Genomic DNA, 18,666 nt, shown 5'->3' with positions numbered 1-18,666 from the left:
GAGATTGTGTTATTGGGTGGGATAGAGGACACCAGGAGAACATGGCTCAATCAATCAAATAAGCAGCCTGCATATGGCCTCATGGAGACTGAAGCAAAAAACATGGAGCCTGCGCAAGTCTGTACCAGGTTCTCTTTGTGTATGTTGTGAGGTATTAGCTTAGTATTTTCGAGAGACTCAACTGTGGCGGCAGATGTAAAGAGAATCTCTCATACGCATCACCTTTCAATACAAAAATCAACGGCCAATGAGCTAAGGCAAGAAATAGGAGGTGGGAGACTGGCAGGAAGAGAGAGAATTTCAGCAAATAGTGAGTATAAAAGAGAGATTCACACAGAAACTCAGAGGAGACAGACATAAACCAGCAGGTAGTAGAACTCAGGACAGGATAAACTGAGACTCTCGGGGAGATGCTAAGGAGGCATACAGAAAGAAGTGAGCTGGGACTGAAGAGAGGTAACAAACCAAGTTAATATAATATAACTTGGACATATAATAGTTAAAATGAGCCAAAGCTTTTGGCCTAGCATTTATTAACAAATAATTAGTATTGGAGTCATCATTTTGAGACCTGGGACTGGAAAAGGAAAAACAGAATAAATAAATTTTTAAACAAGCAGGTATATCTTTTAATTTTTTTGCCTGCTTGAAAGAATAAAAAATGCAGCTAAGAAGTCAGAAGTTTAAAAAAGCCCCAAATAGCTCAAATTCCAGACCCTGCCCTCTACCTGTACTAGCTGACCATAAAGTTAGCTTAAAATCTTAGAGAATAATCTTGAGAAACAGGAAGCTTCTCCCAGGAACTGGTGGACCATAAAGTTTAACAATCTTTAGCATACTTACTTCTTCAGTTAACTTTGGTCAAGGATCATAAAAGGACTTACCAATAGAGATGAAGTATAATGCTTTTTAAAAACTGTAGCACTGTGTTGGTAACAAACGGACATATTTTAAGGTATATCATAGCTATGTTTCCATTGCTCTGAGGAGACATCGTGACTAAAACAGTATGTGAAAAATCTTTAATTGGAGGCTAGCTTATGGTTTCAGGGAATGAATAGAGTCTACGACTATCACAATGGGGAACAGTAGTAGGTTAGCATGGTGCTGGAGCAGTAACTGAGGACTTAGCTATTGAGATAAAACCATGAGGCAGAAAGAGAAGAAAAGAGAGCTAACTGGGAATAGGTGGTCTTTTGAGACCCTACGCCCACTGACATATCTTCTCCAACAAGGCCACACATTCTAATTCATCCCCAAGATTCCATCAACTAGAAACTAAGCATTCAAATCTATAGTCCGTGGGAGCTATTTTTATTCAAATCACCACAGGAGAGAACAACAGTGGGTGAACTCTGCTTGCAGGAAAGACCTCCAGATTAGTCTAGTATCCCAAAGGCTGCTTTGTCATTTTGTCTTGTGTGTGGGCTTTATTGGTAATGATCCCTTCAACTAGGAAACAGTGCTGTCTGCAGGAAGACCTTATCTCTCAGACAATGTAGGAGCACTGTAATCAATGTTAACCATCTAGGTCCAGTCTTAGCTGCTGGCTGCGGGGTCTGTACAACATTAGGAATCTACCTGGAATCATTTCCTCCTGACTTATTTGTTTATTCAGCTGATGTCTATGCAATTTCTGTTGTGCCATGGAACTGAGGCGGCCAATGAAGACAGCTGGTGACATGTAGGATGTCATTGTCTATGCAAATAACTGTCACAGAATTCTTTTGAGCCCAACACTTTAAAACAGCAGATAGAGCTTTGCTTTGCAAACTAAGAAGTGCCATACAGATTCAAGAGATTCTGACAGCCAAAAGCAGCGAGTTAAGGCAGAGACTGAGTTAAGGCAGAAACTGTAAGCATTTATTAGGTTGAATATGAGAAGGAAATAAAAGATAAGGGAAGCCATCTCTTGATAATTCTCAGACTGGTTAAAGTTTATGGTTATCAATGCCCTTTGATTCTCCTTCCCCTTCCAACCACCAACTATTGAATATTTCTCTGCTCATTAACGCCTGTCTAGAAGTGGGAAGGCGAAATATTAATCAGGCAATTTAGCTAATTGTTAGCTGCTGCTGGGATGTGGCTTTCCCCCCTTTCTCTCTTTCAAGTTCAGAAAGGGAAATTGCGAAATCCCTTTCTAAAATGTGAGCAGTGGATTTCTAAACTTTATTTCACCTTCTCTTTCCTTCACTGCTGAGATGAACTCAAATATTTTATTTTCAGTAAGGTGTTGGAATAAAACCCTGAGCGGGCATGCTTCTCAGGGTTCTGTTTTAGTGTCACAGTACATGCTTCTTAGTGAATAATATTTAGAAAATATTTAGTTTTCACAACATGACTAGCTTAGAAGAATAGCCAGGAGTTACTAATTTCAGTTCTGAGTATAGCCCTATATAAATGCACTTGCCTAGAGGATTTGGAGCGACGGGAAACCAACGCAGAAAATTATTGACGACTGCCTTCCCCTCTGCCTGTGGTAGACATTACATGACCCTCCCCTAGCCAAATAAGGGAGGGAGGAATGTTCTGGGTATTAGAGGCGCTAAGAATAAATCTGAGCTATCTCGGGTAGGATTACTTTCAACTCTTTATTTCATGTTTTCTGACACCGACCCCCAATCTGTAATTATCTCAGAGACACTGCGGGGGCTTAGTACTTTCTAGATACTCTGGCTTTGTTTTCCTCTTTTATTTATTTATTCACTTATTTTTGCCTGTATCTTTAGGGTTTGAGAGCTCTGTGTGTGTGTGTGTGTGTGTGTGTGTGTGTGTGTGTGTGTGTGTGTGTGTGTGGTTTCATCCAGAGTGCCAAAAAAAAAAAAAGTGCTGAAGAGTCCTAGGGAGATGAGGCTATTTTTGTTTGAAGCTGATACTTTTAGCTGAGCTACAAGTACTGCTTGGAAAGGGCTTAGGTTGTTTCCAGGGGGAGAGCTCTGCAGAGAAGAGGCAAAGTTCAACAAGACCACAAAAAACAACCAAAACAGCCAGGAAAAGAAGAGCCCTTGCATTAACCCTCTACCAGTGTTCTCTAATCCTACCTGATTCTGCAAAGTGCCACTTGACTGGAACTTTTCACCTGATTGATTTCTGCACCCACCATGACTGAGATCACAGCTGAAGGTACTGTTGTTTGGGGACATTATGTAAATCAGCAGCCACAGGGACTCTCCAGGCTTTGGCTGGCTTCAAGTTATTTAGTTCTGTGGGTCTACACAGGATCTGCAAAATAAAATTGAAAGCTGAGAGGTTGCCAGATATGTGTGTTTGGGTATTCAAGGAGAGATTTCACTGGAAATTTGCATGTGGGAAGTATTCTCTGCTATGCTGGAGGCCCCACTGCTCTTTCTTTTATCACCTCATCCTATAAATAGCTGAGGATATGGTGGCTGCCTTCTTATTAAGCAAAAATTATAAGACATGTGAGGATGAAGATGGAAAAAAATCAAAATATTATGTGTGATGTGTCCGTTTAGAAATATTATCTAGAGTGCCTTATCTTTATAGTATTTAAAGCTTGAATTCTTAAATGTCTTCCCTTTCCAGCTAGAATATACAGCTTGCTTGTATGCATCTCAGAAAGAAGTGCCGTGAAGAATCCTAGTCAGTTTACTGTGGATATATACTCAAAAACAAAGTTAGAAATTACAGAAAGTCAGACCACTCCAACTTTAAAAAATAAAGCATTTATTTCTTAGAATTCTAGTTATTCCATGAACTCATTTCTTTTTTTCTCTATAATTAGTGAGTTTTATATTTATATTAACATAAATATTTTCTATTTAACCTCTTATAATAAATCTACACACACACACACACACACACACACACACACACACACACACACCCTTCTTACTAAAGAAATAATTTTTAAAAAGTAATACAATCTGGTTCTAGTTGAGGTAAAACTATGGGAGGCATGTCTAACATTCTCTTTGACAGCTATAAGAACACAAGGCAGATGGTACTTTTGACAATTTCCAACTTAAATGCCATTTTGTTTTAACCACACTGTAAAATAGAAATCTATGGATTTTGTCTTGTGGGTGGGTAGAAATCTATGTACAGAAAATAAACTCCCCTGCAGATTTGGTATTATCTGCAAGAAAAATAAAACCTTGCTTTGATTAGTTACAGAGTCTCTCACTCCAAAGTAATAATAATTATCAAGAAGCTTCCATTTATTAGTTATTTTGTTCAGAATTATATGTACATTTCCTTTGTGAGACCTCACACAGTTCTACTAAGTAGCATTTCGATCTCTATTTCACACACACACACACACACACACACACACACACACACACACACAAAACCCTGTTACTCAGATATTCCATGACTCGCCCATTACCAAATAACTGAGATTAGGTGTCAGCCCCTTGAGCCCAGCTTGTGTTTTCTCTTTTCCTTTAGAGAATATGAAATTTACTGCTTGCCACTTTTAGTCCCGAATTTGCTAACTGAATATAAATAGTATTTTTTTCTATTCCTTGGACATTCTGTGTCTGTGTCTATAAAAGTGTCTTGCTTATTCCTGTACAAGGTATTGAGAAACTCTGAGAATTCCCGTCAGCCTGTGCTTGGAACCCGGGCTGCTGCTAATTCCAGATATTCCTGACCAATTGTGCTCCTTGGTTACAGTGCATGCATATTCTATATGCATTTGCACTTGAACCATAACATGTTTTATTAAAGGATTGTTTAGAATTATTTGTACTCATAGAGAGTTGAAAGACATTGTGAAGCCTCTGTGGTAGGACACATTAAAAAGCAACTGAGTAAATCTAGGTTGACTAGGTGAGCACAACATATAATTTTCTGGGTAACGATCATTTCCAAACGTCTGATCTTTGCAGTTGGTAGGGTCACTCTCACGTGATCCTGAATGCTGTACTTATTCCTTCTCTGCAATGATCTGTTTGTCAGAAGATACTTAGATTGCCAGCTCAATGAATTTGTCTCATTTGCTCAGAACCATAGTTATTCTCCTCAGTTTTCCTAAAGCTTTTACACTTTTTATTTTACCTTGTAATTCCCACTCTTTGTTTCTTTTTCTTTCTTTCTTTTTTTTTTTTTGGTTCTTTTTTTCGGAGCTGGGGACCGATGTTTCTTATCCCTAACAACCTTTCTCCATTCTTCTTTTTTTCCCTTTCATTAAAGAGATTTTCTGTAAAGGTCTTGTTTCTCATTGTTCCTTCAGCCTTGGGTTGTCTTTTCTTTCATCTACTTTATTTCCCTCACCACCACTTTGGCCAAATTGCTGAAGTTTAAACACTGCAGGAGTAGCCACATACCACTTATCTATCTCATTTTTTACTCATTGAATATGCAAAGCAAACATTTTGAAGATTTATACCAAGTTAGAATAAGGGTGATTCCTTGGAAGCCTGGTATCACATTAATCTCTTCTTCGGCCATTGCTAATTTTGCAAGTTCACAGGTTGATACCCTGGCTAATTTGCCTCTAATGCATACCACAATACCAAACTTACTGAATATTTCACATATATTTTTCTATTTATATTTCAAGTTGGACAATTCATCCAATGGAAAAAAGAAAACCATGTTTCACGTAGAAGAATGTTCCAGGCTCAGAGCACTAGGTGAAAGAGAAATCAAAGTTGAACCCCAAAGGATTTTAGGGGAACAACATCTTTTATTCTAGCCATGATAAAGATGGTAATGATAATACCTACTCAATATATATTCTTGGGATTTAAGATAGCAGACTTATTAAATGCTCATTTAACCCTCCCAACATCTAAGTGAACACTATTTTATTGCTGTTTGTAATGTATAAAGCTAAGATTTAGGAAGATTAAGAAATATGCAAGGACTGATACAGTTTCAGTTTGTCTGAAGGCAGTGAAGTTGAATATGCTCTCTCATTGTGTGATACTCAGAATTAGTTGGATATTGGGTGGCTGTTAGGTGTCTATGCTAGGTACCTGCTAGGTAGCTGAGACTAGGCTCAGACCAGAGCAGAACCAACCAGTGCTCAGAGAAGATCAGAGGCTTTAAATAGGTCTCTCCTCACTTTGTAGAAACCCAGAGCTTCACAGGCAAGTACCAATGTTAGCTGCCTCCTTGTGTAGCCCATATAAATTTTCAACTACGTTTTAAAAAGGGCACAGAATAGTCAGTGCTTAGGTAAAGGTTTCTTCTCAAGTTGTGTAATGAGATATTAAATTTCCTATTTCTCTCACCCTGTACTTAAAGGTAGAAGAAAGGCAGAAATATCAAAACCTAAAAGCAAATGCTTGACAGACATAATCAACTGACAGACAAAATGATAGCTAGAATTGACTCTTTCCTTTTTCATTTTTAAATTACTTCTATTTTTTAAAGTCCAGTCATTATTGCCCTCCCTGTCCACCTTCCCTAGAAGGGAGGGATTTAAAATCAGACTATTTAAAAGAAGAAAGAAAGAAAATATATCAGCTTCAGTGAGTAGGTGAGTAGACAAATGAGAAAAATTCGTAATTGAGGCTCTCTTTAACCACCATAGTACAAACCAGCAGAAAGTGATGCTAAGGTAAAGAATACTTTAAAACAAGGGCCAATCTATCCCTAGGCATGACATTAGTGGACTATGAATCAGGCATTTTTAAAACATATCTTGTGATAGGAGTATTAGGGACTGCTCTTTTGTGCCAAGTGGGATTACCACATCAGGATATAATCTTAAACTATTACTATTTGGAGATACAAGATAAATTTTATGTCCATGATGCAAATGCTATTTATAGTTCCAAAGAGTATTCCATATGGGAAAATGTGAATGTCAGTGTTAAGACAGAATATATGCTGAATGACCTATAGAAGAAAGTTAATTTCACTGTTCTAATTCTGTAAATATCTAATTATTTCCAAAGGAATTTGGAAGAGGAGTTAATGTGTTTAGTAAAGTAACTTTTAATAAAAGGATGCTTCTTTTTATAAGGTAACTGAGGCAGTAACGTAGACCCCCCTGGTTCAACTGGATGAAACTGCTTCATTGAAACAGCGAGGGGCCCGCACCTTTCTGAGGGGAGGAAGACTGAACACATTGAGAGAAGATGAGGGATATTTATTTATACATAGCTAGCTACCAAGAAGTTACAGTTTGTTTTGGTGCTTTAACGAGGCATAGAGTATGTTGCTTCCATACCTGTGTATATTGTTTCTATATATGGTCACAATGGTCAGGCTGGGGTTAAGTTATTCTTTATGGCTAGGGGCTGTTGCCCAGTTTAGCTTCACTCAGTCCATCAAGAGGGTTTTGGGTACCCAACATCTTGAGATCAAGAGATCAAGTGTTCATCGAATCCATTGACTACCGAAGTTAAACCCAAACTGCTTTTTGATTGATTGATTACTCTGTTGTTGTTTATGGAAACCAATATAAATCTATTATACCTGGAAGTTTTGGATATACTTTATGCTTCTAACAGCAGATGAGAAAGCAATAACAATTATGTTCATTATTATATGGGTATCTGGAAGTTAGTATTACCTTAGTTATCAAAATTATAAGTGACATAAATTATAGACATTAATTAGCAAAAGTTACCTATTATGTATTTTGTGTAAAAATCCTAGCAACACATACACAGACATCCTAAAAATTGTTGTAACCTAGGCCCTTTTAACACAAAACCAAACAGAACCCAAAAAAGTACATTCATACGTAGAAAGCTTTTGAATGAAAATCTTGCATAATATCACAAAAACAATAAAAGACAGGAGTCATATAAACCCAATCTGTCTAGCTAGTTGGCAAATTTGGTTCACGCTTTCTTAATTGAACAAAGCACCCGCTATGCAAATTGCAAAATATATGGCAAAAACAAGCAGAACCCTTGTCCTTATATCACCAGCCTAAGTTGGGTTCCACTAAGAAGTTTTTTTCTGTATCTACTATTACTGTTAATGATACTGACTACTCTTACCTGATAAGCACATAGTTTTTATGGAGAATATTCTATAAGCTCAACAACTTTTTAATCTCTCCTTATTTATTTTAGTTGACTATAGTTTCAAATTATGCCCTCTTTACAGTGTGGAAATAAATTGAGACTATTCAGATGCTATAAAAAAGGGTTAGGCATATTTAGAGACTCTAAGTTTCTAATGTTGTTTACATGAGTGATTAGCCAGTTAATGCAATTTAATATTATGGAAGCATAAGACAAAAAGAAGCAAGTTTAACATAGTCTGCAGCAGTGGTTCGCAACCCTCTTAATGCTGACATCCTTCAGTACAGTGTCTTATGTCATGGTGACCCTCAACCATAAAATTTTCAATGCTACTTTTAAACTGTAATTTTGCTACTGTTATGAATTGTAATGTAAATGTAGTATATACAGAACATCTGATGGGTGATTCCTATCGGGGTCACAGCCCACAGGTTGAGGACCACTGGTCTATGTTGACTCCTGTGTTAGATATATCAATTTGAAAGGAAAATGTAGAGGTGGTCATCAGATTTTAGTTAAAGTTTAAATGTTGAACTTAGTTCTGCTTATTTAGAGCTCACTCACAGAATTATACATTGTTATTTCTTTTTTCCCTTTGAATAAAGAGAACTCCTTTGCGGAGAAATGAGCAAACGTGTGTATGTTAGACCAAACAACATATTTTTAAACCACACTTTAGAGAAAAATCTTTATCTGGTATCTGATGTCACAAAACAATGTGAATTCTGTAATATGGTCCCTGACTTAAAGTTCTAGAAGGAGCTATCAAAGTTAAGGTAATTTTGCTTGCTGCCTGCTTTGCTTGATATAATTGACATTCTGTTTCCAAAAGAAGAGTTAAGTTGCAGTGCCCCAAGTGGATTATGCAGAGATAAGTAAAGTTGGTAGTCCAAAAAGATAGTAATTTCCATATTCAAAGGAAGCTACAATGCGTTTCTTTGCAAGCACAGGGCGGATGCAGTCCTGTCCCCAGCATCTGAGCTCTTCTCTGTAAACATCAAACATCTCCACATCTTACTGCCTGAAGTCAGGATGTCAAAGACACGCAATTTACTGTTTTGAGTGATGTTTTCATATGTAAATGAGCTGTTTCCTCATAAATGGCATAGCCTATGTCACAATGTACTTTATACACAGAGAGGCTAAATATCACGACTATTAAATACTAATTCATTATCTGTTGCAGGCGAGAATATAATCTTTTAATTCATGAGGATAATGACAATTTGCATCTGGCAATCCTCACTTTGCAGAATCAGAAGCTTGAGGGTAGACCCCATCTTGAAAAGTTTTGTCTTTGGTGCTTCCTCATAGTAACCTTCTCCCTTCTCTGACATTTGCTAATACAAAGTGGAGAAAATCTAAAGAAAGTGGAAAAAAAATCATTTTACTAATGCCAAGGGTTTAAGTGCACTTAAGGACAATGTATTTTTGACAAGGCATCCCAGAAAACTTTATTACTGCCTTTTAAAATAAAACCATCTTGTCAGTGGGAGAACATTTTATGTGAGGTTAGACATATGATATAATCTGGACTGAAGAGTCAAATTCAAAGTAGCATGTTGACCTTCATAATTTTGGTTAATACTTTTGACCAGAACTTTTATTTAACACACACACACAATTGTCTGGGGAAATATGAGCACATTACATCATCTGTAAGTCACTACAGTTTGGTGAACTGCCAATTTTGAGAATCAATACATACAGCCACATAATTGTTCTCCATCATAATGGTCAGAAGAATCCCAAAAGCAATATAAAACCAAAGTTGATGGAAAAGGGTCAGTGACTGCCACAAAAGAAAAAGGATATAGGTATAAATAAATGAAAATAAAAAGGGTACAATTCCATCTTCAGATCTTTGACATTCTAGGAGAACTCATTAAGTGCTAAGTTGATATTTTTCATTGAATTAATATCTTGGTCATGAGGAGATACATTTGATTGGTAGCTGAAATAAAAACATCTGTTATAAGATACTCTGTCACAGGTTTAGGATAATGAAGACCCAGTCATAAACTTCACCATGAATTTGATTTCATAAATGTTCTTTTAAACAGTGATTTTCAACTTTTGTAATGATGCAAGCCTTTAATACAGTTCCTCATGTTCTAGTGACCCCCCAACCATAAAATTATTTTGTTGCTACTTCATAACTGTAATTTTGCTACTATAATGAATATAATTTAAACATCTTTGTTTTCTGATGCTCTTAGGTGACCCTGTGAAAGAGTTTTTCAACTTGCAGGAGTTCATAATCCAGAAATTGAGAATCACTGTTTTAAAGTATCTACAAGAAGAATGTATTATGGAGATAAGAATAGTTGCTCATAGCTTTCAGGAACCTTGGGTCAAACTACTCAACTGTAAAAATCCCAACCTTAATTTCTCCCATGCTGGTTTTAGGTCATTCATAAGGATGAGAATGCTTGGAATTCTATATAGACATAATATTATCAACATCAAAGCCATTTTACAAATACAGACATCTGTTTCAAAGATTAGACAATTATTTGTGATAGAATAAAAATTGTCTTAAATTATAAATGATTCTTCTTCCTTGATCTTTATTGAAAACTTTATAGTGGGAAGCAACAAACAAAAATGTTAACTTTAAAGAAACACGGGCAACAAGATTCACAAGCTAAAGAGAATGGCACATTTTTCTCTTGAGAGAAAAAAAATCAGTGAAAGGTAATGGATTATTTTCTGTGCCCTTGAGCTAATGACTTGAGAGGTGATAGCATAATTTGAAGAGAGGCATAGGAGGAAACAGCTGTGCAGGGTAAACCGAAAGAAGGCTGTTTTGCACGATTGCCTGCTATAGTTTTGCAGATGCAAACCAACACAGTTGAGGGAGGATTGCCTTTTTTTTTTTTTATCACAGTCTCTTTATTTTGTAAACCGTTCAACTCCACATGTCTGTCTAGAGGAGGCTTGCTATTTCCTTGATCTTTAAAATATAATCACAATAAGGAATGGGCAGTAAAAGCACAGAGAAACTCAGTTATATCCAGCATTAGGAAACACCATGTTAGAGATCAAAATGCACTGACACTCACGGGGAAAAGAATTTATTGTGGTGATCGCTGATAAATACATACATCTGTGGATTTATCGTTAACAAGACTTGACCTGTAACAGTCATTATTGGTCCAAAGAAGAGAAGGAATATAGCTTGCTTTTGATTGCATATCACTCCCAAGGGCTGGATAGAGACCATTACACAACTATTTGAAAACCCAGGGAGAAAAAGCGATTTATGGTGATAAGCATGGAGTTTCTTATATGCAGGTCTTCTGTGAAGTCTTCAGTGACTAACATCCTCTTTTATACTTCATTGGGACCATCCACATAAGGACCACAAAAGGAGATGTAGGTTATGAGAGAGTTACCATTTCAAATGCTTAGCAGTCTATCTCTTACTATTAGGGAGAGCTACTGCTGACTATGTAGAATAATTCTGGAACCCTGGAGGCTGGGTTACTAGCCTCATATAATTCAGTTCAGTGCTGTTTGAAAACAAAAAGCCGGCAACCTTAGACAAATATTATAGTAAGCATCCTTAGCAGGTATCACTTTCTTCAAAACAACCTTTTTATTCTGCCTAAAGTTAAAGTTAGTAATTAGCCAAGCATTCATATTATATTGCTGTCAAACTATAGTAACCTTTGTTTTCTTGGGTTTTACTAAAGTATTTTCTCATTTCTAATCTCAGCTACATACACTGTGAATCCTAGAAAATGACCAAATACAGCTAGGAACACATCTGTACACATTTCTAGCACTTTAGATCTACACATTAGATCAGTGGATATAGACTAACATGTCCTGTGACGCTTAGAAACAAGACAGGATTCCTTTCAACTTTGTTCTTCCTTTGTCTCTTGGCCTCTTCTTCAGTATCTGCAATGCTTTCTTAGAGAATAACATGGGAAACTATTTTTCTGTGAGATTTGGCTTGTTAAATCTTCATTGTAAAATAAAAAATAATTCATTTTCAGTCACATCTATATAAAATATTGAAGGTATAAAATCACATCTTATAAGATCAGAGCTGAAATAAACATTAGTCACTATAGATTTATTTATTTCTTAATTTAAACTAAATGTGTTTTAAATGATGTACAACAAACGACTCATATTAATGATAGCATACAAGGAAGTCTTTAAATACATGTATAACTGTTATTTAAGTTAATTAAAACATATACATATATCATTATTTATTCTTTCTGTGTGGTGAAAATATTAAACCACATTTTAAAACTAAGCAGTGTTGAGGTTGACATGCACATAGCCGGTAGCTCTGTCAAGAAGCTATTTCCAGCACTTCTGAAAATGTATTTTTAGGTATCTGACCACACATTGGCTCTCACTTCGGAGTGACTTATGAATCCAGACTCTGTTTCCTTAACCCTCTGCTAACTCAATTCTCATATTAAGAGTCATCCATTTGGTGTGCCGTTTTAGTGTTTTCCTTGCTGATAAAATTCACAATCCATCCATTCAACTTTCTTTTTAGGCGAAGATAGCTATTTTGTTGAACAATGCTAATATACCCATTCTTTTCTTTTCTCTTCCTTTCTTTTCTTAGTTTAGTTTCCCATGATTCTTTCATAAATATATATTTCTTTCATGGTGATCTGCCCTATGATAAAGAAGTGCATTTAATAGAGGGAAAGAATTGTCACTTTGCGTACACAAGTCAAGCCTACAGACTAACATTTAGATTTTGGTGCTACCTACTAGATATGCCCCAATAAATTGTGAGAAAAAAATTAACCTAGTCCTACTGTATATATAAAAGTGGCTGTTTGGAAGAACATGGAGAAAGCAATATAATACAAAGAACTTCTCAGAGATGAAGACTTAATCCTTATAATAACGACTCCTCACAGAAGCTATTTATGCAGCAACGCATACATTGTCACACAGAAGGCATAAGACTAGATTAACATCATGCAACATTTAATAGCCATGCTAATTGATGACCAGAATAGTGCTTGAAGTTGGGTCACCAGCAGTAAGGAAACAATCCTTACTTCCAAGCCCTTCCAGCTGTTCTTGGAACATACCTATCTAAGGATGAAACTCTTATTCTTTTGGCTTCAGCTTCCTAGCTGTAGTCAGCCACGTCCATATTTTTTTTCTTTTTCTTGTTCCACCTACTAATTTCAACTAGATTTCAGAGCTACTTATTACAAGGTGACCTTCAAATACAATGTGATCCTCATTCACAGCCAGACAACAGTTACTCAATTTCTGTCCCTGTTCTCCCAGTTGCCAACTCCAGAAGCTTCATGTAACCCTTTCTCTGGTCATTTGGCTACCTTTAACTTTCAAAAGAACCATCCTGTTTCTATGTTAAAGGATATCTTTTTGAGGCAAATGTTCAACTCTGCCTCATTAAGGAAGGGAGGCATAAAAGAGACATTAATAATTTTATTGCTTTTAGAATGAAGGAAGAAATTAAGCCTGTTAGTGGGAAAAAAGTGATGTTTGTAAGTATAAGAGCTTTGTGGGTGGGTGGTTATTCAATCTAGATGTAATTGTAAGACTGGATGTGCAACTTATGGTTAGAACAACAGTAGAAAATTAAAAATAATATGTAATCTTGATTAGAGAATCATGAAGCATAACCCCAGGGCAGCAGCATCAGCAGAAACTACAGGAACTAGAAACTTCAATAATAACTACATTGGTCTTGAATATACACAGACTATTTTTCTTCTCATCACTGACTTTAAAAATAAGATAATAATGCACATAGTATTTACATTCATTAGGTATTATAAGTAACTTATAGATTAATGAATTATATGGATAATGTTTGCATACTGAGTGAAACCATTTTGCCTGGGCATATAAGGGCCACATGCTTCACTGATTTTGTTATATATGGATCGGCTAGGTAGAGTATAATTCTGGAACAAGTTCCTATTAAAAAGAAAAAGTACTGATATTTTCAGTGAACATTCAAATCTTGTTTATAGTAAAATGGGTTAAAATTCACCTACTACATTAATAGAAAATTTCACAATGGATTTATTACTACCTATAGTAATGATTCTTTTCCCATGAAAAATGGGACTCTGAGATAAGGAATACGAGGCAATAGAAACAAAGAGGTTAGAAATTTTGTTTTGAAAGAGAGAAAGGAATATAAACCTTAGAGTTCAAATACATGAACACTGAATCTCATTAGATTTCTCAAATCAGTTCTTCCTTTTCTGTACCAGAGTTCTATTTTCGACTATATATTGTTTAGATTATATTTTTGCATTCATTATTTCCCCTCAATTAATATTTTCCTGGTCTAGTTTAAACTTTTATAAAATCATATTTGGGCATTTGTATATGACATTATATTTTTCAAAAATGACTGCAGCAGAATTTTCCTCTTCATATTCTCATCTCTCACAAAATGGCATTTTATCTTCTATATTGAAAGACATACTTTCCCTGAGACCTTGGGCAGAGCTGTGTAACAAATGACAAAAGCAAATTAGAGTGAAATTAATTCCAAGTCTATAGTCTAAACACTTACAACTATGTAAGCATGTCTATGTAAATGTAAATATGTAAGTTTTCCTAGGGCATTTGCTTCTAAAACAATACCTTGTAAGATCAAGGAACTTCTCAAGATGCCTATGTGAAAACACCAGAAATTTGGACCATGTACCCTACTAAGCATTCAGCCAACAGTCAGCACCAATTTCCTAGCCATGTGAAAGAATCTTTTAGAAAAATAATCCTCCAGCTCCTAGCTGATGGCAGATAACTGGTGCATGATGTAAGCACCTTCTAATCTTTCACTCATCATGTGCACTAATATAAGTTTCTTTATAAAACTGCTTGAGGCAGGTTCAATGTAATGCTAGACAACTATATCATAATTGTTCCTCTCTAAACTTTTCATCCAACCATCTCCACATTCATGCCTTTATGCACAAAATCATTTAAGGAATGTCAACTATTATAAAAGCATTAGTCTCTACATTACTGGAGTTCCACAATTCAATATAAGAACCAACATGAGAAGATAGGGCAAGAATATAATAGCTCTGATCAATAAATTTCTGTAAATATGAAAATTTATTATTTTTTGTTTAAGATGTTTAAAATATATCATGTGTATGGGTTATGGATTTTTGACATTTTGTTTCTCTAAGTACTTTTAAATATAAATTGACATAGAATAGCATTTGACTTGTCTATTAAAGGAAACTTATAAGAATACTAGTTATGTTATATCAAATAATTGCTTCCTAAAATATCCTTACCGAAATTGCCAGAACATTGAAATATTTTGTTTCAGCTGGCATAAGGCATTGTGCAAATGAGGTTATGTTAAAGAGTTAATGGAAGATAATCCTTCATTATGTGGGTGAACCCAGTCTAAAACAGGAGTCTGCTGGAGAGGATAATCTTCCCTTACAAAGAGAGATGTAATGTCACGACTCATCAAGCCACCAAAGGCTTTGAAAATAGCTGAAGAGATCAGGAACAAAGAGGAATGAGAAACTATAGACACATATCTTTGTAGCCTTCAGAAATAAAAGTAGCAATAAGAAACTAATATACTATTTATATTTTGTTCATGTAAACCTATCCTGATATAAAGTTTTAGCATAGGCAGATTAACATGATAGGTGAATTGACAATTTTCTTTCTTTTTTTTTCTTATTTTATTTATTTGCATTTCACATGGCATCCTCATTCCCACTTTTCCCTCTGCAAACCCACTCTCTCCTACCCCAACTTCTATAAGCTGCTCCCCCACCCACCCATCCACCCACCCTTACTACCCTAGTATTCCTCTACACTGGGGCATCAAATCTCCACAGGACCAAGGGCCTCTCCTCCCATTGATGCCAGATAAGTTCATCCTCTGCTACATATGCAACTGGAGCCTTGGATCCCTCTGTGTGTACTCTTTTGTTGGTGGTTTGTCCTATGAGCTTGGGGGAGTCTGGTTGTTCGATATTGTTGTTCTTCCTATTAGTTGAAAACCCCTTGAGCTCCTTCCTTCCTTGCCCTAACTCCTCCATTGAAGTCCCTGTGCTCTGTCCAAAGGTTGATTTTGAACATCCTCATCTGTATTGGTCCGGCTCTGGCAGAACCTCTCAGGGGACAGCTATACTGGACTCCTGTCAGCAAGTGCTTCTGGGCATCAGCAATACTGTCTGGGTTTGGTATCTGCAGATGGGCTAGATCCTTAGCTGGGGCAATCACTTGATGGCCTTTCCTCCAGTCTGCTCTAAATTTTGTTCTTGCATTTCCTTTAGACAGGAACAATTCTGTGTTAATATTTTTGAGATGGGTGGGTAGCTCCATCCCTCAACTGGGGGCTATGCCTAACCTCTGGATAGGTCTCTACAGGTTCTATCTGCTCTTTGTTCAGTACCTGGGCTAATGTCATCCCTGTTGGGTCCTGGGAACCTCTTGCTTCCCTGGCATCTTGAACTTTCTAGTGACTACCCGCCCCAGTGCCCCATCCCTTACTGCTATACACCTCTGTTCAATTTCCTGACGCTCTCTGTACTTCTCCTCTGTCTGATGAGTTTTTTATTTTCTTCAGTTTCTGTTATGTCTCCCTTTCCATTTCTGATACTGTTAATTTGTATACTATCTCTGTGCCTTCTGGTTAATCTGGCTAACCTGGTTAACAGGTAGTTTGTCTACCCTATTGATTTTCTCAAAGAACCAGCTCCTGGTTTTGTTGATTCTTTGTATAATTTTTGTTTGTTTGTTTCTACTTGGTTGACTTCAGCCCTGAGTTTGATTTTTTTCCCTGCCATCTACACATCTTGGCTGTATTTGCTTCTTTCTTTTCTAGAGTTTTCAGATGTACATTTAAGCTGCTAGTATATGTTACCTCCAGTTTCTTTATGGAGGCACTCAGAGCTATGAGTTTTCCTCTGAGCCCTACTTTCATTGTATTCCATAAGTTTCTGTATATGGTGCCTTTACTTTTGTTAAGTTCAAAAGGTCTTCAATTTCTTTATTTTTTCCCTGATCAAACTATCATTGAGTCAAGTGTTGTTCAATGTCAATCAGTATGTAGGATTTCTGTTGTTTTTGTTGTAATTGAAGACCAGCTTTTGTGCATAGTGAGCTTTAGTAACATTTCTTTTACAGTGTGAGTGCCCTTGCATTTGGGGAATAGAAGTTCAGAATTGATATTTCATCTTGGTAGGTTTTTCCTTTAATGAGCATGAAATGTCCTTCCTCATCTTTTATGATAACTTTCGATTGAAAGTCAATTTTATTTGATATTAGAATGGCTACATTGGCTTCTTTCTTGGGACCATTTGCTTGGAATTTTTTTCCCCAATCTCTTACTCTGGGGTAGTATCTGTCTTTGTCTCTGAGGTAAGGTTTCTCTATGCAGCAGAATGCTCAGTCCTTGTTATGCATCCAGTCTGTTAGAATATGTCTTTTTTAAATTAGGAAATTAAGTCCATCGATGTTGAAAGATCGTAAAGACCACTGATTGCTGCGTCCTGTTATTTTTGTTGTTAGAGGTGAAATTATGTTTGTGTGGCTCTCTTCTTTTGGATATATTGTAAGAAGATTAATTTCCTACTTGTTTAGATGTAGATTCCTATGTATTATCCTTTGTAGGGCTGGATTGTGCAAAGATATTGTTTAAATGTGGTTTTGTCATGAAATATCTTGGTTTCTCCATCTATGGTAATTGAGAGTTTCCCTGGGCATTGTAGTCCGGGCTGGCATTTCTGTTCTCTTTGGGTCTGTATGACATCTGCCCAGGATCTTCTGTCATTTTGAATCTCTGTTGAGAAATCTGGTGTAATTCTGATAGTCTGCCTTTATATGTTACTTCACCTTTTTCCTTTACCATCTGAATATTCTTTCTGTGTTCTATGCATTTGGTGTTTTGATTATTATGTGGCAGGAGGAATTTCTTTTCTGCTCTAATCTATTTGGCATTCTGTAGGCTTCTTGTATGTTTATTGGCATCTATTTCTTTAGATTAAGAAGTTTTCTTCTACAACTTTGTTGAAGATATTTACTGGCCTTTGAGTTGGAACTCTTCACTCTGTTCTGCCTATTATTCTTAGGTTTGGCCTTTTCATTGTGTCCTGGATTTCCTGGATGTTTTGGGATAGGAGATTTTTGCATTTTGTATTTTCTTTGACTGTTGTGTCAATGTTTTCTGTGGTATATTCTGACCCTGAGATTCTCATATCTATCTCTTGTAATCTATTGGTGATGCTTGTGTCTATGACTCCTGATATCTTTCCTAGGTTTTCTATCTCCAGGGTTGTCTTCCTTTGTTATTTCTTTATTGTTTCTATTTCCATTTTTAGATCCTGGATGGTTTTGTTCAATTCCTTCATCTGTTTGATGGTTTTTCTGTATTTCTTTAAGGAATTTATGTGTTTTCTCTTTAAGGGCTCTACTTGTTTACCTGTGTTCTCCTGTATTTCATTAAGGTAGTTATTTGTGTCTTTCTTAAAGTCCTCTATCATCATTATGAGATGTGATTTTAAATCTGACTCTTGTTTTTCTAGTGTGTTGGGCTATCCAGGGCTTGCAGTGGTGGGAGAACTGGGTTCTGATGCTGCCACAGAGACTTCGTTTCTGTTGCTTATGTTCTTGTGCTTACCTCTTGTCATCTGGTTATCTCTGGTGTTAGCTGACCTTGCTGTCTCTGACTGGAGTTTGTCCCTCATGT

At 36.4% G+C, this 18,666-nt stretch overlaps 1 protein-coding gene across 17 annotated transcripts in view; it reads left to right on the top strand.

The window, feature by feature from the left end:
* The first annotated feature begins 2,550 nt into the window (after positions 1-2,550).
* The window catches only part of Trdn (triadin), a 455,305-nt gene continuing 439,189 nt past the window's right edge, over positions 2,551-18,666 (top strand). For 15 of the 17 annotated variants that reach the window (XM_063272320.1, XM_063272316.1, XM_063272306.1 and 12 more), the window contains exon 1: positions 2,551-3,123. In XM_063272320.1, coding sequence (XP_063128390.1) covers positions 3,102-3,123 — 22 coding nt within the window. In that variant the 5' untranslated portion in view covers positions 2,551-3,101. 17 annotated transcript variants of the gene reach the window in all.

This window comes from Rattus norvegicus, chromosome 1 (genome assembly GCF_036323735.1).
Source record: "Rattus norvegicus strain BN/NHsdMcwi chromosome 1, GRCr8, whole genome shotgun sequence".
NCBI lineage: Eukaryota > Metazoa > Chordata > Mammalia > Rodentia > Muridae > Rattus > Rattus norvegicus.
This window is presented reverse-complemented; position numbering and strand designations above follow the sequence as displayed.